A 27,556-nucleotide genomic window follows, 5' to 3' on the forward strand; every position below is an offset into this window, starting at 1 on the left:
ATTATCAGTTCAGTCCTTCCGTTCAGCCTCTCCTCAGCCCTGAGGGTCTTTACCAAATGCATGGCAGTGGTGGCAGCCTCCCTGCGCAGACAAGGGGTGCACTTCTTTCCCTACCTGGATGACTGGCTAATCCAGGGTTGCTCGCAGTGCCAAGTGACGCGGTACGTGCAGCTGGTATGGCAGACATTTGGCGCTCTTGGCCTCATGATAAAGGAGGCAAAGTCAGTGCTGACCCCTACTCAAGTCATGGAATTTGTAGGCTCCCTACTGGATGTGGGGCAAGACAGGGCCCTCCTGCCTCAGAGCAGGTTTCAAGCTATGCCATCTTGCATCCACAGACTGATCAAGTTCCCCACCACAATGGCCAGAGGCTGCCTCAGGTTGTTGGGCCTCATGGTGGCATGCACGTTCGTAGTCCAGCATGCCAGGTTATGAATGCGTCCCTTCCAGTTGTGGCTCGCCTCAGTGTACTGACTTGTCAGGGACAACATAGATACATTAGTGATAGTCCCTCCCCAAGTGCTATTGACACTACACTGGTGGTTGGATGCTCGGTCAGTCTGCATGGGAGTGCCTTCCAACCCTCTTCAATCCTTCTTCTCCCTGGTCATGGAGGCCTTGGACTTGGGCTGGGGAGCGCATCTGGGGATACGCCAAACTCGGGCCCAGTGGAGCAAGGATGATGTTCGGCTCCACATACATGTTCTGCAGCTCAGAGCTGTTTGGCTTGCATGCGAAGTGTTTGAGAGACCTGGAAGGGCAGTGTGTCGCAGTCAGCACAGACAATACCACAGCAATGTATTATATAAACAAACAAGGGGGCACACGCTCCTCTCCCCTGTGTCACAAGGCCCTTGCACTCTGGGACTTCTGCATCCAGCACCAGATTCTTCTGAAAACCGTTTTATTTTCTGGGAGCTCACAACTCCCTGGCAGACCATCTCAGCAGGTCCTTCATGGACCACAAGTGTTCGTTACATAGGGAAGTGCTGTATTTAATTTTCCAGCAGTGGGGACATCCCCAGGTGGACCTCTTCGTCACCCATCTCAACGCAAGTACCAGATGTTCTGCTCTTACCAGAACCGAAGCCCAGGCTCCTGGGCAGATGCCTTCAGCATTCACTGGTCTGGCCCTCTGCTATATGCCTTCCCTCCGGTACCACTTATCAACTGAACACTACTCAAAATTCAGTCAGACTGAGCAGCAGTCATCCTCCTGGCCCCAGCTTGGGCTCTACAACACTGGTACTCAACCCTCTTAGAGATGTTTGTCTGCCACCAAATGGCGCTTCTGTTATGCCCGGACCTGCTGACACAGGAGGAGGGGAGACTGCAGCACCCCAATCTCCAAGCACCACATCTCACAGTGTAGATGCTCCATGGCTAAGGGCAGTGGAGGTCTCAGGCTCGGAACCTGTGAGGGAAGTGTTGTTAAACAGCAGGAAGCCCTCCACGAGGACAACATATTTAGCTAAATGGAAAAGGTTTTCTGTCTGGGCAACTCAATGGGGGTTATCCCTGGGACAGACCCTGATACCATGTATTCTAGACTACTTGTCATTGAGCCAGGAAGGGTTGTCATTATCCTTTATGAAAGTGCATTTGACAGCCATTTCAGCCTTTCACCCTGGGCCAGGGATGTTGTTGGTCTTCTCAGACCCTGTGGTAGAAAGTTTCATGAAAGGCATGGAAAAGGGTCAAACCGCAGGTCCAACCCCCTCTGCCAGGGTGGGACGTCAATCTGGTATCATCAAAGCTTATGGCTGCCCCTTTCAAACTCCTTGCCTCCTGCACCCTCCTATTCCTCGTTTAGAAGACGGCATTTTCGGTGGCCATTACCTCAGCCGGGAGGGTGTCAGAACTAAGGGCTCTGACAGTGGATGCACCATAGACGGTGTTCCACAAGGATAAGGTCAAGCTGAGACCCCATTCGGTGTTCCTGCTGAACGTGGTCTCCCCCTTTCACGTCAACCAGGACATTGCTCTACTGATGTTTTCACAAAACCTCATGCCTCCCCTAGGAAGCAGAGTTTATATACTTTGGATGGTCAGAGGGTGCTGGCGTTCTATATGGACAAGACCAGACCCTTCAGAAAGTCTCAAGAGCTGTTTGTTGTGGTGGCAGACAGGATTAAGGGGCTTCTGGTCTCCTTCCAGTGGAACACCCTCCTGGACAGTGGCCTGTTATCAGGGAGTGCTACAAACTCATGCTACCAGGGCGCAGGCAGCCTCTACAGCATACTTGGCCAGAGTCTCTCTCCAGGACATCAGCAGTGGGGCCACCTGGTCCTCAGTTCACACGTTTTCAGCATGTTACACGTTGACATCGTACACACAGGAAGACACTGAGGTAGGTAGGGCTGTCCTACATTCCTTTTGGGGCTCTGACCCCGCCTCCTAGGCATTGGCTTGTATTCACCCAACTTGGAACACACATGAGCAATCACTTGAAGAAGAAAAGACAGTTACCTGTTCTGTAGCTAGTGTTCTTCAAGATGTGTTGCTCATGTTCATTCCAAAACCGTACCACCTTCCCCATTGTTGGAGTAGCTGGCAAGAAGGAACTGATTAGGGTGCGGGTCGGGCGGTGCATATGTGGGCCACCATACAGGTGCCACTCCAGGGGGTGCCTCACTGACCCTATGGCTACTGGCTAGGGCACAAAATTTCTGGCAGCTGGGCATGCATCAGTGCACACCCAACTTGGAATGCATATGAGCAACACATCTCAATAACACTAGTTACAGAACAGGTAACTGTCTTTTGCCTATGCTGAATTTAGAGACAGGGTTCTGCTGTGTGGGGGGAAGAAGTGGAGAAAGGAAGGAACATGTATCCGTTTTTGAGAAAAATACCTCTGTTAGAAGATGGTTAGGTAGTTTGAATAAGTTCTAAGTTGAGCTGGTGGACAGAGTATAGGTACAGCAATGAAAAGTTAATTCTACATGTAAATTAACACTGATATGAAGGGCTGTGCAAACTTCTTCCTAAGAAAGGAAAAAAAATCAAATGCTCAGCTACAAATTTGGAGAATAACTGGCAAGGTGGTAATACTGCTTGTATATAGTAACCAGGCGGTAGCTGTCCTAATGTCCTTGTCTCTGGTGAGGCCTGTGGATAAAAGGTTTAGAAAATCCAACCTAAGGATAAAGGTTAACAAAATTGACTGTGTGTGTGATAATACCCTTAACCTACCTGAAGACTGCTACAAAGATGTCTGGCAATTGTTCTTCATATCCCCTCAAGGTAGGACAAAAAAGAGGTTTAATGTATGGAACAAGGGAGACTTATATAGTAAGTAAAACTTTCTGTCTTTAAGGGTAGTTATATAGTTGATTAGCATTCCAAGGGAGGTTTGTGGAATCCCCATCACTAGAGATTAAGAAAATAGAATTAGATGAATCTTATCATGGATGGTCTAAATATACTTGGTCCTGCTTCAACTCCAATGTGTGGACTTGGTAACAATTTGAGGTCCCTTCAAGCTAATATATTACCTCCAGAGAGGTGGATTGTGTTATGTGAAATGGTTTTATTTGTATGACCAAAAAAAAAAAAAGCCGTCCTGTAGCTCCTTAAAGACTAACAATTTTATTTATTAGGTAAGGAACTTTTCATAGGGAAGATCCGCTTTCTATTTGATGAATCTGATGAAGTGGGTCTTACCCACAAAATCTTATTACCTAATAAATAATTTTTTTAGTCTTTATGGTGCTACAGGACTGCTTTTTAGGCAGGGAGGAGGCAGAGGTGAAGCTACAGACTAACATGGCTACTCTCCCCCCCCCCCCCCCCCCCCCCGAGATTTTGTATGAATTTAGGAAGCCAGTTTACTTATGTAAACGTGTTTTAGTTAGGTCATATTAAATGAGCATATCAAACATAACTTGTATATTCATAGACTGTAATATTTCAGAATCCTTGTTGAACAACTTTGATAGTGTCCACTTAATTTGCTTACAGTTCTTTCTAAAATCTAGTATTGTCATTTTTTCCCCCCTAAAGTACATCGCGGAAGTCATTGCTCTAAGTATGGTAAAATTAATAGAGAGAATTGTAAGCAAAACTGCTGATTACACAATTATGTTAGTTGCATTCATTAAGGAAGTATTTTCAATAAATTAGTTTTATTTACCAAACTGTTTAACTATGTATCATTTTATTATTGTCTATGTGGTTTAACTTTTTAAAGATTATTTTGATTCTGAATCTGATAGCTACAGCTGTGTGGAGTAGTTAATGTTAGAGGTGATTTCTTTTTCCATTGCAGCTGTGTGTTGACAGCTGCTACTTTTAAATAACTTAATGGCTGGAACAGAGCCTGAGGCTTATGATCACCTAGATCTGGTAGTGACCTAGCTTGTATCCAGGACTCTGGCCTGAGTGAGTTCCTTTTAATCTAAACAAACACTGACCTTGGGAATGTGATTGAAATCCAGCTGGTGTTTTTGTTATGTGTTTAAAAATATTTGTTTTGAATAACTGGAAGAAAATAAAAGCTCACTGCTATATTAACTTTGGCAGTTAACATGCAGTTGGAAGAGGAGACAAAATCTTTTCCCTTTTGTTTGGACAAAAAAAACCTGTCCAGTTAAATTGAATGCTAATTCAGGGCAATTGTGTGGGTTGTCAGTCACATTTGCATAAAAAATAAGAGTTGGCCATGAAGACTTCTTAGCTGAATAGCTACCTTAACTCCCATAAAAGTGACATTTTAAAAAATCTTTTTGTAGTTTTGCTATTCTGCAGTTCTCCCTTACTTCAATCCTGGGGAGAAAAGCATAGATTTAAATACTACCTTATACAAATATTTATTTATTCCTGTGTCTAATAATTCACTTATAATGAAACAAAGAAAGCAGTTTCTGTGGAATAGGAAGATAGTTAGAAATAAAACTATTTAAAGATGAATTAAATGTGATGAAGAAGCCTTGAAGATAACATCTCCATGCCCTCCTTGAATTCCCCCCGCCCTTTATTTTAAAAGGGGTAGTGGTTGAGGTGGTGGTTATTTCTGATAGTCATTTACTATCTTTCTTGTTTCAGTTTAGCTGGATTATTCACAAACATTTTTGCCCTAAAAGGGGAACATAACTTTTTTGATGTAGTGGGTCAAATGTTCAATTTAAACTTAAATCTTAAATTCTGCTAGTGGTAAAGCCATCTTATTATAAATCATTTTAAAAAGGTGGTTGTGTGGTGGGTGGGATGGGGAGTGAAGGGCATCTTTAGGTTAAGCATTAAATTATTCCACTGATTTTGGCATACAGGGATCCAAATACTCTGTTTACTGAGACAGTTCTTAAAATCATCATGTTAATTGTCATTTTGAGAACGCTGAAAAGGTGTTTTCGTTGGATTTTAATTCTTTCCTTGCAAAACATCAGCTGACCTACCATCCAGAGGATGATTTTTTTCTTTTAAAACATTATTCCCAGTAAAATTCCAGCTCTTTTCACGTCTCTTCATGTGCTTCTTTTCTAATGTAATAGGTTTGAGACGTACAATATTATTAAGGCATTAGTAAGTGATAACTATTACTTCTTCGAGTGATGTCCCTGTAGATGCTGCGCTCATCCTGGTGCTGCAGACTGTAGACTCTTCATCGCTGTATTTAACTGGTATGCACATGTGCTGCTGCTTAGTCTCTCCGTTCATGCTCTTTTGATCACGTGCGTGGACCGACTCAAGCCAGTTCCTCTGAACCGCACCAGGCTGCAGATGGAGTTAGCTACCTCTCCTCAACTTGACATTGTGAGACTGTGTATAATTCTTCTCTGTGTTTATCTGTTGTCTGTTGGTTGTTCCAAAAAAAAAAAAAAAAGTTTCAAGTTACTTATTGTTGGACTTAAACCTTAGAGTTAAGTTTCATTGAACCTGTTAATTGTTAACAGTTACATAACCCTGGTTAAAGAACTGATTTTATGGAGCCCTTGTACCATGCCAGGTTCTCAAGGGTTCAAGAAATGCAAACAATGCTGTGAAGCAATGCCTGCCTCAGACAGCCACTCTGGGTGCATAAGGTGCTTGGGAGAGGGTCACATCTCTCAAATGCCAGTACTGCGCAAAGCTAATTGCCAGAGCTTGGAGTGATCAAGATATTTGCCTAAAAATGGTATTGTTTGACAAGGCTCTCCAACCTCCTACTGAAGAGCCCAGCAGAGCTGAGGAGCAACCCATACTGAAACATAAGGCTTCCTCTTCAACTGCTTTAGCCTCCAAGAAGTCTTAAGACCTCTCCCACCAGGTTACTGCCGACTAGCTCACAGAGCACTCCTGGAGCTGTAACAAAGCTGGCGCTTGCAGCACAGTGGGAATGGGTCATTTCCAGTACAGGCTCCTACCATTCGGACTCTCAGCAGCGCCCAGGGTATCAGCCAGCTTGCATCGTGAAGGGGTCATGATATATCCCTATCTTGATGACTGCCACATAAAAGGTCTTTCTCCTATGGAGACTGCATGTATGGTGCATGTTCACAGTTGGCCTTTCACTCCCTAGGCCTTTTTATCAACGAGAAAAAGTCAACCCTTCAACCTACACAGAATCTAGAATTCTTCAGGGCTTGACTTGATGGAACCACAGCGAGAGCATGTTTGCCTCTCCACAGGTTCCAGGCAATCCAGGACCTTGTGGAGATCCTCAGGGCAGTCCCACTGTACAAGTGGTAGTATGCTTCAGACTCATGGGCCACATGGCGGCAACAACATTTGCGGTACAGCACGCCAGACTCCATTTTTGCTCGCTGCAACAGTGCTCACTGCAGCCTTCACTGCTCAGTGGCACTTCCACCTCACGTTCTCACATCTCTACTCTGGTGGCAGAGTAGGGAGAACCTTCTCTCCGGAGTCTCATTTCACCCCAAACAACCATCCCAGCTTATTACCACTTATGCTTCCCTTTTAGGGTGCATAGCCCATATGGACACTTTCTCCATTCAAGGGCAATGGTCCCCACAAGAACGCCTACTACGTATTAACGTTCTGGAATTCAGAGCCATTCTTCAGGCCTGCCAGCACTTCTGATGATACATTCAGGGTGTGGTGGTGAAAGTGTTAACAGACAACATGGCAGCAATGTATTACGTACATCGCCAGGGAGGGGCCTGCTTACACTTCCTCTGTGCAGAGTCATTCTGACTGTGGAATTGGTTCATTCGCAATGCCATCACACTTGTGGCATCTTAACTTACCTGGACTCAGCAATGCTGCTGCAGACTCTCTGAGCAGACACTTTGCACTGGACCACAAGTGGGGACTGCACAGCAGAGTAGTCCGCTCCCTGTTCCAGCGTTGGGTCAATCCCCTCATTGGTCTCTTCCCCATTTGTCACAACAAGAAATGTCACTGTTATTACTCCAGAGCAGGAGTGGGACAGAGACTGCTAGGTGATGAATTTTGAAGGTTGTGGAAGGGTCCTCTCTTGTATGCCTTTCCCCATACAGTTCTTGTTCCCAGGGTACTTCAGAAAGTCAGAGCAGACGGAGCTACATTGGTATTAGCGGCCCTAGCATGAGCAAGACAGTACTGGCTCCCCTTTCTGCAGCAAATGTCGCTATACCCTCTGTATCCTCTCCCACTCTTATCAGGCCTACAGACACAGGGACAGGGAACCCTGCAACATCCTCAGATACACAGGCTACATCTTACAGCTTTGTTCCTAGTTGCGTCAATGAGTCTGAGCTCCTCTGTTCCGCGCAAGTCAGGAATATTTTAGAACATAGCCGAAAGCACATTACTCAAACTGCTTACCTCTCCAAGTGGCACCGGTTTGCTGGCTAGTATCGGAGGGGTAGCCGTGTTAGTCTGGATCTGTAACAGCAACGAAGGGTCCTGTGGCACCTTATAGACTAACAGAAAAGTTTTGAGCAAGAGCTTTCGTGAGCACAGACTCACTTCATCAGATGCTGGTCTTGGAAATGTGCAGGGCCAGGTATAAATAAGCCAGAGCAAGGGTGGGGATAACAAGGTCAGCTCAGTCAGCAAGGGTGAGGCTTGCTACCAGCAGTTGATCTGGAGGTGTGAACACCAAGGGAGGGGAAGCTGCTTCTGTATTTAGCCAGCCATTCACAGGCTTTGTTTAAGCCTGAGCTGAGGCTGTTGAATTTGCGGATTAATTGTAGCTCAGAAATTTCTCTGTGGAGTCTGGTCCTGAAATTTTTTTGCTGTAGGGTAGCTACTTTTAAGTCTGCTACTGTGTGGCCCGGGAGATTGAAGTGCTGGCTGGTGTTCAGTACAACAGGCGAAACTGGCATCTCCCCTTAATGCCATTCTGGACTATATTCTACACCTAAGAGATTCAGAGTTGGCACTGACCTCCCTAAGAGTGCACCTTGCGGCAATTACAGCATTTAGGGGTCGTATGGATGTGTTCTTGGCGTTTGCTCACCCAATTACTAAGAGACCTCTCAAAGAGCTCATAAATATGTACCCCCTGTGCAGACCAACTCCTCCTCTGTGGAGTCTTGGTCTAGTTCTATGGGCATTGGTGAGAGTGCCGTTTGAACTGTGGCTACTACCCCTCTTAAGCTCCTTACCATGAAGGTAATCTTTCTTCTCGCCATTGCATCCACCTGTAGAGTCAGTGAAATATCAGCCTTTATGGTGGGGCCTCTCTGCCCAATCTTCAGTAAGGATGGAGTGATCCTCAGATACCATCCAGCTTTCGTTCCTAAAGTCTCCTTGGACTTTCACTGCAATGAACCTATAGTCTTATCTGCATTTTATCCTAAACTGCATTCATCACCACAGGAAGTGGGGCTGCATACTCTGGATGTCCGCAGGGTGCTTGCTTTTTATATAGACAGGACAAAAACATTCCTCAAAACAGAACTCCTGCTGCTCTCATTGGCAGAGCACTCCAAAGGTGAGTCTCTATCATCCCAATGGATAGTTCATATCATCACCGCATGCACTGCCCAGTGCTATTCTAGCCAGCTGCATCTCCCGAGATGTGCATTCCATGAGAGTCATAGCAATTTTGACAGCCTTCCTTAAGGGAGTGTCCCTTAGAGGTATCTGCAGACCAGCCACCTGGTCATCCCACGATAGTTTCATGAGACATGACACTATCTGGGACAGATGGCCTGCAGATCCTTCGCTAGTCACAGTAGTCATTTCTGCTCCATTTATACAATGACTCCCTTTTTATTCCCTCCTCCATTTATTGGGGAACTGCTACACAGTCACCTACAGTGGAGCACCTATGGGGACATCATTCGAAGAAGAAAGCAAAGTTACTCATCCTGGTGCAGTAGCTATTGTTCTTCGAGATGTGTGTCACCATGGGTGCTCCACTACCCACCCTCCTCCCCGCTTCAGAGTCTGCTTTGTCTGTCTGTCTTTTTTGCAGATTCTGGACTGGTTTCAAGGACCAGGCTCAAGCTGGTCTGTATGCGTGATCAAAAGAGCACGAATGGAGAGACGCAGCAGCAGCTGCACATGCACAGACCAGCTAGATAGAGCTATGAAGAGTCTCAGATCTGTGGCGCCAGGATAAGCCCAGCATCTACAATGGAGCAGCTGCAGTCGGGGACATCTCAAAGAACCATAGTTACTGAACCAAGGTGAGTAACTTTGCTGGCTTTTGCAGCTTTCCAGATTCACACACTATCCTATATATCAGACAGGGTACCAGTAATCCTACATCAGTTGCTCTTTCTTGGGCTTGTACGAAAGGTCCTTACAGCTTTTTTCCACATATCATAAGTCATGTAAATATCCAGTGTGTGACTTTAGGGCTGTGTCTACACTATCCCAAAACTTCAAAATGGCCATGCAAATGGCCATTTCAAAGTTTACTAATGAAGCGCTGAAATACATATTCAGCACCTCATTAGTATGTGGGCGGTTGCGGCACTTCGAAATTGCCACGACTCGCTGCCGTGCAGCTCATCCAGATAGGGGTCCTTTTTGAAAGGACCCCACCAACTTGAAACTCCCCTTATTCATAATCATAAGGGGATTTCAAAGTTGCTGGGGTCCTTTCGAAAAGGCTCCCCATCTGGATGAGCTGCACAGCAGTGAGCCGTGGCAATTTCTAAGTGCCGCGGCCGCCCGCATTCTAATGTGGCACTGAATATGTATTTCTGCGCTTCGTTAGTAAACTTCGAAATGGCCATTTGCATGGCCATTTCGAAGTTTTGGGATAGTGTAGACGTAGCCTAGGTGTTATGTTTTTCTGTAACCGCTGATGCTCAATCTAAATTCTGAAATCAATGGATATGCTGAATTCCGATTTGATTCCCTAAAGTTTCCAGTTTTCTCTTAAATAAAATTGTTTTAGTAAGTAATTTTGCAAGTTTGGCAGTCTTTTGCCGTTTCCTTTATTTCGTTAAGCCAAATGCAGTGTGCCTTATTTTCTACTCTTTTTTTTAGAAACACTGGAATTTAAAGGTTGACAGTTTCACAGAAACGTTCTATTTTCAAGTGAGGAAACAGATTTTTGTAGAGATTCCATCTTGTGTGCAGCTCCAAGATAATTTCTTTTTAAAATGTTGAGAATGCTCTTTTACTTCAGCCAGTGGTTCAGAGAGGAGGATATTTGCCAAGTGAACTGCGCTACAACCCTTGGCTTGAAAAAAGCCCAAGCCCTTGTTTTGCACTTACTTCCTCCTATTTTCTGTTTACCCATACAAAATAGAGTACAAAAGGCACTTGAGAGAGAAGAACATTTGTTTAATGTTTTATATGTGATATTTTTCAGTTTTTCTTTGGAGTTGCCTCTTTGCCTCAGAGCCAAGTTCTGTATCTCCAACTATTTCCTCCTTTAAAAGAAAGTATTAAAATATTTAGCATATGATTTTAAATGGATGCTATCAAGGTGTAACCCAAGGCACCAAAGTACATAAAGAATCATCGTGCCCCCACGTTTATCGAAAGACTGCCATGCAAGGTCTCTAGTGAAACGTGCCATGGTGGTGGTCATAATCACTGTGCAATATATGTATGGATAATATGTGAGTAGTTGTGTGCATACTACAGATTACTTTCTCTAGGCCTATAGTTAAAAACAGGTCTCAAAGGTAGCGTGTCTGGAGCTGCAATTCTCCAGACAGAGGATAGGAGACACTTATCTGTATGGTGAGTACTTATGTATCACATGTCACACATGGGAGTCAATCAGCATTCTAGGATAAATGCTAATGAAGGCGTGTTCAAAGTGCAGGACATATAGGACAAGAGACACTTGCACTTTGTGCATCTGAAGTGCTTGCGAGAGGAAACATCTCCCTGATAAGTGCTGCTTTTGTCAAGGGTATAAGGCTAGAACCAACAAGAGAGGGAGCCATGGTTTAAACTCATTCTCATGGAGTCTGCACTTTGGCCTCAGTCTCAGGAGAAGGCTTCTGCTCCTTTGGTGTTTAGCATGCAAGCCTTCGTGTGGGAGGCCTCAGTGCTAGAGTTGTGGACAATGTCACTATTCCCCATGACTCAGAACCAGATCCTTTTCCCAGCACTGCTCACACTCTTTGGTGCTGAAGAAGAAGTGGACTGAGAAGCTGTTTTCCCTCTTGGCTCCCAGACCAGGTCCTGGTGGCAACCTGAGAGCTGCAGATCCTGGTGAGGCCTAGTGTTTCACTCCAGTGCTGCTGACTCTGGTGCCCAGGAAGGAGCCATTAAGTCCGGTATCTGAGGACTCTTTAGAGACCATGGTGGTGGATGTGAAGAGTTACACCTTCCCTCCACACCAGATATGTTTGAGGCAGCACAGCACTTCATTGTGTTGATGGTGCCAGCCCTCTTGGAGCCACACCAGTTATGTCACAGTGCCTGTCCTGCTGGATCCCTTCCTGTATCCAATTCTGCTGTGCCTGACTAGGGTTCCAGCTCCACAGGTGATGGCACACTTGACCTGGGCTCAAGCCACTTTGGTAGTGTACCTGGCTCAGGTTCCAGTCCAGGATATCTGCAGGGCAGAGATGTGATCCTCCAATCCATATGTTTACTGTGCATCATGCCATCACCCAGTGGACACAGGACAATGCCTTGTTCAGTAAGGCAGTGCTGCAATCTGGCACTACATGAGGTCCATGCTCTCTTCCACTCTCACTGCTGATAAGTCACATGTTGGAATGTACAAGAGCAAGCACTGGAAGAAATTAAAAATGGTTACCTTTTCCAATTCTAATAGCTTTCTTGAGGTAGGATAACCAGAACTGCCCCATCAGGACCAAGATTTACAGTGCTAGAGGGTTATTATATTGATCTTATCTGACCTTTTCTTTGCTTTCTGTCTCAGTTAAGATTACTGATGGCTAATGCAAACTTTGGTACTGAGTCCATCCACTGCCCTTGTGCAGTAATCTCCCCTGCTGCATCCTTTCGGGTAGCCCCTCGATTTTAAATATAAACCTCAAGTATTTATGTCCAAATGGACCAGTTGTCTTCATTTAACTCAATATTCCTCTGGGTGAATCAGAAATTCAACCTAGCACACACAGGAGTAGCTCTTCTTTAGTTGTATTTTCTTAAACCAAGATGTACTCGCCCTCTAATAAGTGACAGAAGCTAGCTGTTTTTACTGTTTCAATAGGATTGAATTTACACATTTTCTGCAGAGGAACAGTGAATGAAATAGGTTCAACTCTCATTTTTGCTTCAGAATAGAAAGATAAAAGTGCCATTTGAGAGAAGGAGACCTGTGGTTCAGTTGGGGAATATGGAAATTTTCAGTGCATATTAAAAATGTCATCAATAAAGCCCCTGGATTGAAAGTAATTCAGTGAACAGCAGGGGCTGAAATGTTTCCCAGTGTACAGAACTGTCTTGCACACAATTTAACTACATAAATATATAGCCTAGCCCTGTATATCACAGTAAAGAATTTTCTTACTAGTCACTTTCCTTTTAGATGGAGTCCTTTGGTATCTCATTTATTGTTTAGAAGCTTCATTTTTACATATAGTTTAATTTTGAAGTTAAAAAATACTAAGTGCTCTATAAAATAGCTTCAGTGGCCTCCCTCTTCTTTTGTTTACGCACAATTGAAGTTAATAACTCCTTTTCTTGGTGCTAGAGGAAAAGGAGGTTGCCATTATTCTGGAAAAAGATCTTTGGCAGAGTTCCAAGAGTTATCTGATCGTGTATGAGAGAGAACATGGTACCAGAACTTTGTAAGGAGAACTTCTGGTGGTGCACAAGGCAGTTTTGGTGAAGGTTGGATTTGTCAGGGATCAACAGTGGCAACTTTCTTGTTTATCCTTGTCCCATATACTCTCTCAAGGAACATATAGAAGGAGACACCTTGATGCATGTTGTTGCAGGTCTCATTCTGTGCAGTGGGGAGAAGTGCTGGAGAGACATGAGCTCTGAATAAGCAGAGAAAAAAGTGACTATGATGTTTCAATTATGTAAATATCGAAGACATCCTTGAAACTTAATGGGCAGAGAGCAGAGGAAACACAGTTTGAAGTATTTGGAGTCCAGAATCCTGGGAAATGGGGACATGAAGGACAAAATTAGAACTGGGGTAATACATGCCTGTTACGTGAAGAGAAGTATGCAGTGTAATGTGTGACAAAAAGCTACCAGTATGATGAAAAAGGAAAGCCTCATTCCCTCGGAGCATTTCCAAACTTCAGTGCAGTAAAGGGCTGGTGACTCTGTATTCTTGGGGGGTGGGGAGGGATTTAAAATGTCTGCTTGGACCCCTTTCAGGTAACTGTCCAAATCTTTTTTCAAAGGCAAGGTTTATTTTCAGATGTGCCATCTGTATGACCTGCAGTGCATTTCTCTAAATCTGTGTGTCCACTAGCATTTTTTTGCATTTCCCAATTATGGTAAATGATCTGTATGCTGTTATCAGTGTAGTGTTCAACTCTTTTTTTTATTTTAGATTTTAATTTGTTTTACAGGTGATTTTCCTGACCACGCTGTTCTATCTGTTAAGTTCCAGTGATGAATACTACAAACCAGTGAAGTGGGTGATTAGCTTGACACCTTTGTCGCAGCCAGGCCCATCCTCAAATATAGTTGGCCAGTCCGTGGAAGAGGCCATAAGGTATGTTGTTGCTTTCTCACTAGGTGTGAAAAACAGCTGTTTTTTGAGACCAGCATATTTTTGTTGTATGGATAATTTTTAGTTTAATTTTAACTGTTCACACTATGGGTGTGCAGTTGTGGCTGGTCATATTTCAAATGCTTAACATATGTTAATAACAGACTAGTGTTTCCCTCTTGGGATGAGGTAGAGAAGAAAATCTTGATCCAGATGATGCCACACTAAACATGCTGTCTCTTTCTTTTTCTCCCACATCCTCCAATACTCTCAACTGTTGGAACATCTTTGAAAAATACATTTTACTGAGCAATTTTATGATACAACTGTTTTTAATTAGTTATTTAAAGACGTTTCTAGGTATCCTCTAACAGTACTTGCTTACAAAGTTTGGTGTGGTGGATGACACCTACTTTTTGTCCCATGGTATGAAGGAACAGAGCAGCTACAATGGCAAAGACTATTTTCTTTGATTTGGCCTTTGTGAACATCATTAGAGTAGAGGATCGCTAAAACTCATCCTGCTTCAATGCCCAACCAGTTTTTCCTATGTTTTCTATCCATGACCCTATCTAAACATCTATATAGCAGCTTTCATCCCAAAGTGGCAGAGACTGGCTTCTTGGCTGTGCTGATTTGGGCTGAAGTGGATGGGATGGAAACTGAGGGAGGAGAGAAGTAAAGGTAGAAAGCAAGTCATTGGAATGGAAGGAGACAACAGGCATCAGCAGTAGATAAAGCAGAACCAGTGCTGGAGGGTGTGTGAGGGATATTGGCCTGCATTGCTGATAAGAGTTTATTTTGAAGCTGCAAGAGCTCTAATTTGATTTTAAATGTATGAAAATGTAAAAATGTACAGAAGTGTGTGCTATCAGGTCTCTTTAGTCTACCCTTGTTCCTGAATCCCTGTTTGGTTTGCTTTTCCTATCCTCTCTGTTAATTTTAGCTCTACCCTGAATGTGAATGCCACACATCTACAGAATTTGCCGTAATGCTGGGGATATGTGTACCCTACAGTGGTTCAGTGATGGCAGTGCAACAGTGCCAGTGTAGTTCTGTAGCGTAGCTGCTGTATCCATTGATTGATTGTTTGTTTTTTTTTTTGGGGTCAGTATTGTTAATCCACACGTCCAAGAGTCAGTATGTATGTTGGCAGAAGTAGTCTTCCACTGATCTAATTGCCCCTACATACAGGGTCAGGTTGACAGAATTTATGGTGTTCCGAGCATGATATTTTTTCACAGCTCTGAGCAACATAGAATCATAAAACTGGAAGGAACCTCAAGAGGACATCAAGTCTAGTCCCCTGCGCTTGTGACACCAACAAGACAATCCCTGAAAGATGTTTATCTAGCCTTCTGTTAAATATCACCAAAGGTGAACATTGCATAACTTCCCTAGGCAATTGATTCAGTCCTTAACCATCCTGCCAGTTTTAGGAAATTTTTGTCCATGTCCAACCTAAACCTTCCTTTCTGCAATTTATCCCAGTGCTTCTTGTCCTATTATTAGAGGGTAACAAGCATAATTTTTCTCCTGCGTTCTGTTAACAACCTTTAAGGTATTTGAAAGTTGTTTTGTCCCCTCTAAGTTTTTTCTTAGCTATGACAATCTAATTTCTAAATATAGACTGGGTATGACATGGAATCTTGATGCCAAAACATACGCTTGGGAATTATTTTGGGGACAGTTCTATGGCCTAAGTTATAAAGATCAAATGTGATGACAGTACTCCCTTCTGGTACATTAGTTGCAGCTTTGAGAGTGGACTAAATACAGTGGACTGCGTAGAATGGCAAAAAAGAGCATGCAAGGACTTGTGATGATAATACAGTTTATATAAGGCAGTTTTTGCTGAACTTAATGACCAATTTTGAGGAGAAATGATCAGAATAGAGTAATGGTGATGACTTACATTGAATGATTACTTGTAGTGTGGTTTGAGGCTTACTGTTAGGTCTATCAAAGTGTTCATTATTTGTTCAAATCTCATGCTGTTTGGAAAATAATTACGGTTTTGTCAGTTCAACAGTCTGTCTGCAGGAAAATTGCTTGTTTGTCACCTTGTAGCAAGTATCTCTTTCTGTTTTTGTTGATCCCAAAGAAAAGCAGTAAATTAAAATGTGCATATGCCTCTGATATGGCTTATATATTAAATCTAAAGATAGAATTTTGTCATGGTAAACTTGCACATAATTCATAGCACAGGCTTGGTAAGAAACAGATAAATTTGACTCTATGATGATAGGAACCTTTTGGACCCTGCTGCTGTATGTTAACAGTTGGTTAGTTTGCTTTGATCTAGTCCTCTTCGAAATTGTGATTAGCTCAGAGCAAACTAGTGAATTGCTAATGCATAGCAGCTGGTCAAAGTAGACTAAAACTGTTAAATCAGGGCATCACATAAATGGCAAAGTTAGTAGGTTCCATGAAAGTGGTGACCTCCATGACATAATTTTGTACTTACTTAAATAATACGCTGATGAATAGCATTCTGGGATGTGTACTAATCAGATCAAAATACTCTGCTGGAATGAATTATAACATAATAACAAAACAAAAAAGCAGTCCAGTAGCACTTTAAAGACCTAACAAAATAATTATCAGGTGATGAGCTTTCGTGGGACAGACCTGCTTCTTCAGACCATAGCCATACCAGAACAGACTCAATATTTAAGGCACAGAGAACCAAAAATAGTAATCAAGGTTGACAAATCAGAAAAATATTATCAAGGTGAGTAAATCAGAGAGTAGAGGGGCGGGGGGTGGAGTCAAGAATTCGATAAAACCAAGTATGCATAAGAGCCCCTATAGTGATCTAGAAAATTCCCATCCCAGTTGAAACCACATGTTAATGTGTCAAATTTGAATATGAAAGAGATCCAGCAGCCTCCCTTTCCAAACTTTTGTGAAAATTCCTCTTTAGTAAGATGCAAACTTTCAGGTCATTAACAGAATGGCCCACTACATTAAAGTGCTGACTGACGGGTTTGTGAATCAGGAGTGTTTTTATGGCTGTTTTGTGCACATTTAATTCTTTGTCTAAGAGAGTTTGAGGTCTGTCCAATATACAAAGCATCTGGGCCTTATTGGCACATGATGGCATATATGATGTTAGTTGAGGAACATGAAATGTGCCTGTGATGCTGTGAATAACCTGGTTAGGTCCAGTGATGGTATCTCCAGAATAGATATGTGGACAAAGTTGACAATGGGCCATGTTGCAAGGAAAAGTTCCAGGACTGGTGTTCCTGGGGTATAGACTGTGGTTGGTGGTGAGAATCCTTAAGGTTGGGAGGTTGTCTGTAGGAGAGAACAGGCCTGTCACCTAGGGCCTTCTGGAGTGTGGCATCCTGATTAAGGATAGGTTGTAGGTCTTCAATGATGTGTTGCAGTGGTTTGAGTTAAGGGCTGTAGGTAATGACCAGTGGTGTTCTGTTGTTGGCTTTTTTGGGCCTATCTTGGAGTAACTGGTCTCTGGGTATTCGTCTGGCCCTGTCAATTTGTTTTTTTTTTTTTCATTTCTCCTGGTGGGTAATTCAGGTTTATGAATGTGTGGTAGAGATCTTGTAGTTTTTGGTCTCTGTCAGTAGGATCAGAGCAAATGCGGTTGTACCTAAGGGGTTGACTATAAACTATGGATTTAGTTGTGTGTGCGGGATGGAAGCTAGAAGCGTGCAGGTAAGTATAGCGATCAGTGGGTTTCTGGTAGTGTGTGGTACTGATCAGGCCATCCCTGATTTGTACTGTAGTGTCCAGAAAATCTTTCTCATGTGGAGTAGTCGAGGCATAAGTTGATGGTCGGGTGCAGATTGTTAAAGTGTCTGTGGAATTCTTCTAGAGTCTCTGTACCATGGGCCTAATCATAAAGATGTCATCAGTGTATCGTAAGCAGAGGAGTGGTTATAGGGGACGAGAGCTGAGGACTCGTTGTTCCAGATCAGCCATAAATATATTAGCATATTGTGGGGCCATGTGGGTGCCCATAACAGTTCCACTAATCTGGAGGTATAAATTGTCCCCAAATTGGAAATAATTGTGGGTGAGAACAAAGTTACTGAGGTCAGACACCAGATTGGCTGTGGTGACATCAGGGATGGTATTCCTGATTGTTTGTTTGTAATCAGTCTTCACGTGGAATATTAGTGTACAAAGCCTTTACATCCATGGTGGCAAGGATGGTGTTGTCAGGAACTTTTCCAATGTTTTGTAATTTCCTCTTAAGCTCTCATAGCATTGTACAACAATTAATTCAGCTTCAAAACATCATTGTGCACCAACCTCTTCCAATCTGCTAGAGAAGTTAGTGTAATGGGGGCTACCCCATTGCTTCTCTAAAAGTATCATGAGTTCAGAATTTTCATTCTTGGTCAAGAGCAATGAGTGAACCCCTATCTTGGGGAGGCAGGCTATTGCTTTGCCCCTCTGCTGCTCAATGCCCCTTTCAAACACAGCCCCACCACATTGTGGCCACTGGACTCTGCTTACCGGCCCTGGACTCCAGCATTGCCAGGCAGCATGGCCAGTGTTTGCTGGTGCACCTGAGAGATTAGGGATAGAGCGTTCAGTCCCAGCCACTCCTTACCCCTGGTTCCATAGTGGCTGACAGGTGGCCAGGGGATCCCTAGCTATCCTTGATCCTGAAGAGCCCGAGCACCAGGTGGGTGGCATGCCTGAGTCCAGCCTGAGCATTAGGCTGCCAGTTGCAAGAAGCAGGCAGGGGGGCCTAGTTGAAGTAGAGCATGGTGGGTCAGGCCTCATCAGACAGTTTGGGAAGGCAGTTTGCCCATATTTCCCACTGCCCATGCTCTTGGCTCTCATCTTTGGTAGCATAACCAGTCTTGTGAACTAAGTTGAAGCGGTGGATGTGGTATACCTAGATTCTAGAAAAGCATTTGACACAGCATCACATGAACACCTTATCAGTAAACTAGGGAAACAAACCTAGATGGCCTACTATCAGGTGGTTACGTAAGGGATTGGATAACCATTCACAGAGAGTTGTTAATAGTTCACAATTATGCTTGAAGTGAATGACCAGTGGAGGTCTGCAGGGATCAGTTTTGGGGCCAGTTCATAGAATCATAGAACAATAGAGCTGGAAGAAACCTAAAAAAGCCATCAAGTCCAGCCCCCTGCCCTAGGCAAGACCAAACCCATCAGATTAGCCCAGCCAGGGCTTTGCTGAGGCAAGACTTAAATATCTCCAGGGATGGAGACTCCACTACTTCCCTGAGTAGACAATTCCAATGCTTCACCACCCTCCTAGTGAAAAAGTTTTTCCTAATATTCAACCTGGATCTTCCCAACTGCAACTTGAGACCATTGTTCCATGTTCTGCCATCCGGGACCACTTTGAACAGCCTCTTTGCAACCTCCCTTCAGTAAGTTGAAGGCTGTTATCAAGTCCCCCCTCAGTCTTCTCTTCTGCAGCTGAACAGTCCCAATTCCCTCAACCTTTCTTCATAGGTCATATGCTCCAGCCCCCTAATTCTTTTGGTTGCCCTCTGCTGGACCCTCTCCAGTGTATCCACATCCTTCCTATAAATAGGGGCCCAGAACTGTACACAGTACTCCAGATGCAGCCTCACCAAAGCCGAATAAAGAGGAACAATCACTTCTCTGGATCTACTGGCAACGCTCCTCTTGATGCAACCTAATATGCCATTAGCTTTCTTGGCTGCAATGGCACACTGTTGACTCATGTCCATCTTCTCATCCACTACAACTCCCAGATCCTTTCCTGCAGAACTACTACTGAGCCAGTCGGACCCCAGCCTGTAACAATGCTTGGGATGCTTCTGGCCCGAGTGCAGGACTCTCTGCACTTGCCCTTATTGAATCTCATCAGATTTCTTGCAGCCCAGTCTTCCAATTTGTCTGTCACTCTGGATCCTGCCCCACCCTCCAGCATATCTACCTGTCCCCCTAACTTAGTGTCATCCGCAAACTTGCTGAGGGTGCAATCCAACCCCTCATCCAGGCCATTGATAAATATGTTGAACAGAGCAGGACTCAGAACCAAACTTTGGGGCACTCCACTCGAAACCGACCACCATCCTGACATCAAGTCGTTGATCACTACCCACTGGGCCAGACCTTCGAGCCAGTTTTCTATCCATCTTACCATCTCCATTTATCCAATCCACATTCCTTTAACTTGCTGACAAGAATATTGTGGGAGATGGTATCAAAAACTTTGCTAAAGTCAAGATAAATCACATCCATTGATTCCCCCTCCCATTGGCAGAGCCATTTATCTCATCGTAGAAACTAATCAGATTGGTCAGGCATGATTTGCCCTTCGTGAATCCATGCTGACTATTCCTGATCACTTTCCCCTCCTCCAAGTGCCTCAAAATGACTTCCTTGAGGAGCCCCACCATGATTTTTCCAGGGACTGTAAGACTGACCAGCCTATAGTTCCCTGGATCATCCTCCTTCCCTTTTTTAAAGAGGGGCACTACATTTATCTTTTTCCAGTTATCTAGGATCTCTCCCGATCTCCACGACTTTTCAAAGATAAGGGCCAAGGCTCATGAATGACATACACCAACTTCCTCAGAACCCTCAGATGAATTAGGTTCGGGCCCATGAATTTATGTATGTTTAGCTTTTTTGGATATTTCCTAACCTGTTCTTTCCCCACCAAAGGCTGTCTACCTTCATCACACAGTGCATCACTTATCGCATTAGTCTGGGAGTTGTCCTTGTCCATGAAGACAGAGGCAAGGAAATCATTAAGTACTTCACCTTTCCCTACATCATCTGTCACTGGGTTGCCTCCCTCATCCAGTAGGAGCCCCACGCCCTGTCTGATCAACTTCTTGCTAACATGCCTGGAGAAACTTTTTGTGTTATCTTTTACGTTCTTTGCGAGTCACAATTCTAGTTGCACTTTCACCTTCCTGATAACTGCCCTACATTCTCGCGCTATAGCTATGTACATTTATATCCCTTCCTAGACATCTGTCCAAGTTACCACTTTTTGTAAGCTCCCTTTTTGTGCCTAAGTTTTCAAAGGATTTGCCCAGTGAGCCAGTCTGGTCTCGTACCATATTTACTTCTCTTGCTGCGCATTGGGATGGTTTCTGTCTGTGCTTTCAATAGGGATTCCTTTATAATACTGCCAGTTTACCTGGACTCCTTTTTCCCTTCAGTTCTGTTCAATACCTTCAACAATGATTTAGATCAGTGGTGTGAAACCTTTTTTCAACCATGCCCCCCATATTTTATTGCACTTGTGTCTTAACCTTCGAGTTAAGCTGCATAAGCTCTCTCAGCCCCAAACCCCACCCCTATCCCAGGCTTAACCCCTATCTCTGGATTTAACCTGCATCAGAGCATGAGCCTTGTTCTCCTTCATGGCCACTGCCTTCCCCATGCTGCTTCCCCTGCTGCCTCCTTCTCTGCACGGCTCTAGCAGGCTCAGCCACCCCTTCCCCCAGCTCTCCATCAGGCTTCCCCTATGTGCAGGGTGGGTAGCCCCCTACCCTGTTAGCTTTTTCCTCTGGGGCCCCCTGCCCAGCTCACTGACTACTGCAAGGCTCACCGGTGCAGCTAACTGGTTGGTGACTCCAGAGACTGCTGCCATTTTGAAAATGACTAAATTCATTTTAAGCGGGGGCAGCCTGCGGAGCCACAAGGAGAGTAAGCGGTGGCCGGGCTCAGAGCCCTATGTGGCTCTTTAAAGAGCTGTGACCCGCAAGGGGTTCATGACCCACTTGTTGTGCACCACTGATTTTGATAATGGCATAGAAAGTATGCTTACCATGTTTTCAGATGGTACCAAGCTTGGGAGGGTTGCAAGTGCTTTGGAGAATAGGGTTAAAATTGAAAATGATTTGGACAAACTGGAAAAATGGTCTGAGGAAAATAAGATGAAGTTCAGTAAGGGCAAATGCGAAGTACTCCACTGAGGCAGGAGCAGTCAGATTCACACACACAAAATGGGCAGTGACTCTTTAGGATGGGGTATAGCAGAAAGAGATCTCAAGATGATAGTGGGCCACAAGCTGAGTATGGGTCGACTATGTGACACTGGTGCAATAAAAGCAAGCAGGCTGGTATGCATTAACAGGAGTATTGTGAGCAAAATACAAAAAGTAATTTTTCCACTCTGTGCTGATTAGGCCTCAGATGGAGTATTGTGTCCAGTTCTGGGCATCACATTTTAGGAAAGGTGTTGAAAAATTAGAGAGAGTCCAGAGAAGAGCAGTTAAAATGGTTAAAGTTCTGGAAAATGTGACCTCTGAGAGAGGATTAAAAAAATTGGATTAGTTTAGTTTGGAGAAGAGAAGGCTGAGAGGGGCTATCATAGCATCTTTCAAGGGCCTAAAAGGGTGTTACAAGGAGGAAAGAGAACACTTATTCTTCTTAGCCTCTGATAATAGGACAAGAAGCAATGGGCTTCTATAAGGGTGGTTAAGCACTGGAATATATTATCCATCTAACAGGAATGAGATAGATTGTGCCTTGAGGGCTGGGGACTGGACTTGATGACCTCTGGAGATCCATTCCAGTTACAGTATTCTATGTTTTTGCATGGTACGTGGCTGTATCTGCATACTATATGTCACATGCACTAAAGCTGTGTGGTGACTGCACCTTGGGTTGAGAACCACTGTTCTAAAAACCTATGCTACAGGTCATGTTCCAGGCACCTGAGTTGAAGCCCCAGAATGCTTCAGTCAGTCTTTTTCTGATTGTGGTCAATGTAAACACTGTCTCAGAGATGTTACCAAGTGATTGTAATAGTTCCAACTGTGTGGCTCCTATTGCTCTTAGTTCTTCAAATAGTATTCAGGATATCCTTCATGTAGACTTCCAGTGAATAGTAACAATTCCTGTTAGTATACCGATACTTATTTAACAAGGTATTACTGTGAAGCTGGTTTACTTACTATTCGTTATTTAATATGAATTAGTGCCCAAAAAATGTGAAATACTTCCAAAAGCTGAGTAAGATGCACGCAACTGGACAGCTAACAAGCAGTCCTGGTTGTGAAGCTACAGACTAAAAAGGCTGTCCCTCTGAGATGTCTGGGCAGGGAAAGTACAACCCCAAAAGTTTCAAACTTCAAGGGTTCCGTCTTGCTTTCTTTTAGCGGGGGGGAAGGGGTAAAGGGGGAGGTGGAGTGCATGTCTCATTGAGAGGCTTCAGTAGCTTGATCTGTACCTTTTGCTTTTAACATTTATTCAGGATAGAAAAGATGGAGAAATCACCTGCACAAATTTCGTTTAGGTCTCGCGTGGACAATCTGCAGTGGCTTTTCATCCTCGTCGTCATCATCATCAATAACCGTGGGCTCAGCGCCCGTTGTTGTCTGATGCCTCTGTCACTATTTCCTTCCATCTTTCCCTGTCCAGTGCAGAGTGGCTTAGTTTCTGTAGATTAGCTCTGCACCAATCTACTGTATCATCTATCCATTCGCTGTGGGGTCTGCCTCTCTTGTTTGAACTGTCCATTATGCCCAACACCAGGGTCTTGATTTTCTGTTTGTCATTTATTCTGCAAATATGCCCAAATAGTTGTAGCTTGCGTTTTATAACCCTCTGCAGCAGGCTCTCTTTTGACTGTATCTTTCTGTATGATTCCTCATTGGTGACGTTCTGCATCTATGCTATTCTCAGAATATTTTTATAACAACTCCTTTTGAATGTCAATATTCTTTTCGAATCTTTCGTTATCACCCCATCTCACATCCGTACAACATGCTGCTGAATACACATGTTGTCAAGATGCTCAGCTTCATTCCTAAGCTAATTGCTTTGTTTTTCAAATCTTATCCATTGCCTTCAAACTCGCTCTTGTTTTCGCTAATCTGGTCACTATTTCCTTCTTACACTCTGGATCATACGTTATGTTGCTTCTCTACATTTTCTAGTTCAATACCATCGACACTGATCTTTCTTCCTATTTCCTTACCTCCAAATACCATTGTTTTTGCTTTATTGATGATCATAATCAGTCCATACCACTTCCCTTCTTCGTTTAGCACCTGCACCATTTTTGCTAGCTTCTCCTAATCTTCCTCAATGATAACTATATCATCCGCAAACCTCAAGTTTTTAATTCTTTTCCTGTGCACAGATATCCCTTTTACCTCTTCCTTTATCTTGTCCATCGCTCTCTCCAGATGTGCGATGAAGATACTTGGCAATATTGGATCTCCTTGTCTCGTACCTCTGCGTGTTTTAAATCAACTTCCCAACTCCCCGCATGTTCTGACCGCTGGCTCCACATTGTTGTCGATATCCTTCAACAACCATATCAATCTGCTATCCACTCCGTACAACTCCAACACTGCCCAAGACACTTTCTGGTCTATACTGTGAAATGTCTTTTGAAAATCAATGAGGCAAGTATATAAGTTCTTGTTCTTTCATCGAGCTTTCTCTGCTATCAGTCTTAGTGCCAATAACTACTGTGTGGTACTTCTATCTTTCCTGAACTCCACTTGCTTGTCTGCTATATGTTCTTCTAGCTGCAATCTTAGTCTCTCAGTCAGTATCATCATCAGCACCTTGCCTAGATGTCTCATTTGGGCAATTGTTCTGTAGTTCTTGCATTCTAATGTACTTCCTTTTTTATGTGTTGTCACGAGCACAGATCTTGTCCGTTCCTTAGGTGCTTTCCCTTCTTTCCATGCTATATTACGTAGTGAGTATATTTCCTGAATCATGCTTTCTCCGCTGTATTTGATTATCTCTCCCGTGATCTTACCATTTCCCACGTTCTTGTTGTTTAGTCATTTCACTGCTTTTAATATTTCCTCCTTTGAAATATCAGTTTCGCGCTCAATGCTCGGTGGAGATATCTCTTTCAGTTCTTCAATCAGTCTCTCTGAGACACTTGGATCCAACTGTGCTTTGTGTAGATCAGTGCAATATCTCATCCATCGTTGAGCAATCTTCTCCCTGTTCACAAACACTTCTTTGTTCTCATCTTTGATCGCCATCTGCTTCGGTTGCCATTTCCTGTTAATTTTCCTAATTGTGTTATACACCTCCCTGGTCTTACATTTGCTGTAATACCTCTCTATATCTTCACATTGCTCCTCTAACCATTCCTCCTAATCCTTTCTGGCTGCTTTCCTTACCTCGTTGCATTTCACCCTATATTGCTGTTCTGCCATCTCGGAAACATCTTGTCTGATCTTCAACACTTTCTTTGCTTGAATCAACATCAGTGTCTCCTGGGTAATCCACTTCTTATTGATATTTTCTTCTTCTGGAATAGTCTGCTCAATTGCCTTTTCTATAGCAATGGCTATCCCTGTGACTCTCTTATCTAGGTCTTTCTCTGTGGTGATACTCTTAATCTTCTCTTTGAGCACTGCTCTGTATGCATTCCCTGTTGCTTCCTCACATAGTCTCTCCATGTCTCTTCTTAAACTGTGTCTTACATTTTCTTTTGAGTTTTATCTTGATGTTTGCAATCACTAGACTGTGGTCTGAGTCTATATCTGCTCCTTGGAAAGTTCCGCACTGCTGTACTGATGTTATCCATCTTCTTATCAAAATAATATCTGTCATATTCTTGGACTTCCTGTCATTCAATCACCATGTCCGCTTCCTGTAGTCCTTTTGTTGGAATCTCATGTTGCAGATCACAATCTCGTAGTCTCTAGCAAACTCTAGTAGTTTCTCACTTTGTTAGTTTCTTTCTCCATGTCCAAACATTCCCATGACTCTCTCTCCCAACCTTCGTTATCTGTTCCATCCTTTGCATTCCAATCTCCTCCGATCAACCCATCTTTCTTTGGTATCTCCTCCACCGCTTTGTCAAGTCTTCATAGAATAGCCCAATCTCTTCCTCCGTACTGTCCGATGTGGGTGCATACACCTAACTGACTGAGATGTTGAACAGTTTTGCTTTGAATCTCATTACCATCATTCTTGCACTCACCAGTTTGTATCCTAATAATGCTCTTTTAGCTGTTTTGCTAGGAAGGAATCTGACTACTGCTTCGTGCTTCATTTAGTTTCCTGACCAAATGACTTTGCAACAGCATATCTCTCCTGATGCCGTCCAACGCATCTCTGCCAGTCCAAGTATATCGCATTGGTATCTCTCCATCTACTTCTGAAGAAGCTCTGATTTTCCAGTTGCCCAGTGTTCGGATGTTCCGGTGGACAGCATGTGTTAGTTGTAATTTTCTTTCAGTAGCCAACTTATCGACCCAACCCCAATCGCTCGATTGGTATTGTGGACCTTGTTTATCCCGGTGACTACCAAGCCAGCATCTTTTATCCTTTAGTTGTACTGGCATCAGATTTCATTCGTATTGTTGTTTGAGGGTCAGCGCATCGACACTCATCTGACCAACCCTCCTCCTTCATCCAGGCTTGGGACTGGCATGGAGCTCGTAGAGGCATCATGGCGGAGTTCAGTGGCTTTTATTCATGCTCCTGTCCATGAAGTTGATCACATCTCCTTGAGCTTTTGTGTGAACAAGCTTGTCTCAGGTTGGCCCTCCGCTCTGTGCCACCTGTTCCATTACTGATTGTCCCCCTCTCATTAATTCAGATTGTGGATGTGCACTTGAGAATGAAAGTGAGGAGCTTAGACCTACAGCTGGACAGTGCAAGCAGCCCATAAGAATGTCTTCTAATTACTTGGAATATACATTGATATGAATCTTGCTTTCGGGTATGCTTCACTGCAGTGTAAACTAAGGGTTAGTAGAACCTGAGTTAGCTAGCAGACCTTACCTGGTGAGCCCTGTGTTCCAACAGGAGATTTCAGCATCTGTACTGTATTATGCATGCTTATGTTCAACCGCTGTATCCCACATGTCCTAGCAGCCATTCCAAACAATGGTTGCTTTAGCCCTGTGTGATGCTTTGTGGAAAAATCTTGTGTCCCCCAAACTTGACTACAGAGGAAGTTAGCCTGTGGGGCTGTGGAATTCTGTTGGCAGATTCCCCAGAGCCAGAGTCTGGCAGGACTACAACTGTACTACATAGCAATAAGGCTTGGACCCTGGGTCCCAGCCTGGCTCAGGCTCAAGACCTCCATTATTGTGGGATCCTGGATCTGAGACCTGGAGCAGCACAGTTTATATACAGCCGGAAGGGGATCTGGTTTTGAGCCCAAGTTTGCTTACACTGGGTTTACACTGTAGTGTAAGCTGCTCTGGAAGTCCTAGGGTTGAACTTAAGCGTAAATCATTAGACAATTCATCCAACGTTTTCCTTGCTGTTTTTGTTGGTGCCAGTCCTTTAGGAGATACAGTCACTTAAAGAATTCATTGAAAAGACTGATTTTATTTCTCACTAAAATTATCTGGCAGGCCTGCAGTTAGTCAGGTGAAAGTGAAGGTTTATTCTATCCAATACTGGATAGATTCCATTGTCAGTCACAGGAATGTTTATGTCTATGGCTCTGTACAAAGCCATGCATTAATTTTGCTCAGTCTTTAAGGAAGACTCTTTGTTATGTGGTCCTCTTATCTCATAGTATCTGTTATGAAATTAATACTCTAAGACTAACTACTCCCACCTGCTTGAGTTTTTGAGTTTCAAAATGTTAATGGAAACCAGCAACACTGATGG

General features: G+C 43.7%; 1 protein-coding gene across 3 annotated transcripts in view; it reads left to right on the forward strand.

Annotated features, from left to right (window-relative positions):
- TMEM245 (transmembrane protein 245) overlaps positions 1-27,556 on the forward strand; it is a 140,776-nt gene that overhangs the window by 78,666 nt on the left and 34,554 nt on the right. For all 3 annotated transcript variants that reach the window (XR_012644536.1, XM_074988001.1, XM_074988002.1), the window contains one exon: positions 13,854-13,999. Coding sequence is in view for 2 of the 3 variants with exons in the window: in XM_074988001.1 (XP_074844102.1) it covers positions 13,854-13,999 (146 nt within the window). In the remaining variant the exon portion in view is untranslated. The remainder of the gene's footprint in view (positions 1-13,853; positions 14,000-27,556) is intronic.

This window comes from Carettochelys insculpta, chromosome 2 (assembly GCF_033958435.1).
Source record: "Carettochelys insculpta isolate YL-2023 chromosome 2, ASM3395843v1, whole genome shotgun sequence".
Taxonomy (NCBI): domain Eukaryota; kingdom Metazoa; phylum Chordata; order Testudines; family Carettochelyidae; genus Carettochelys; species Carettochelys insculpta.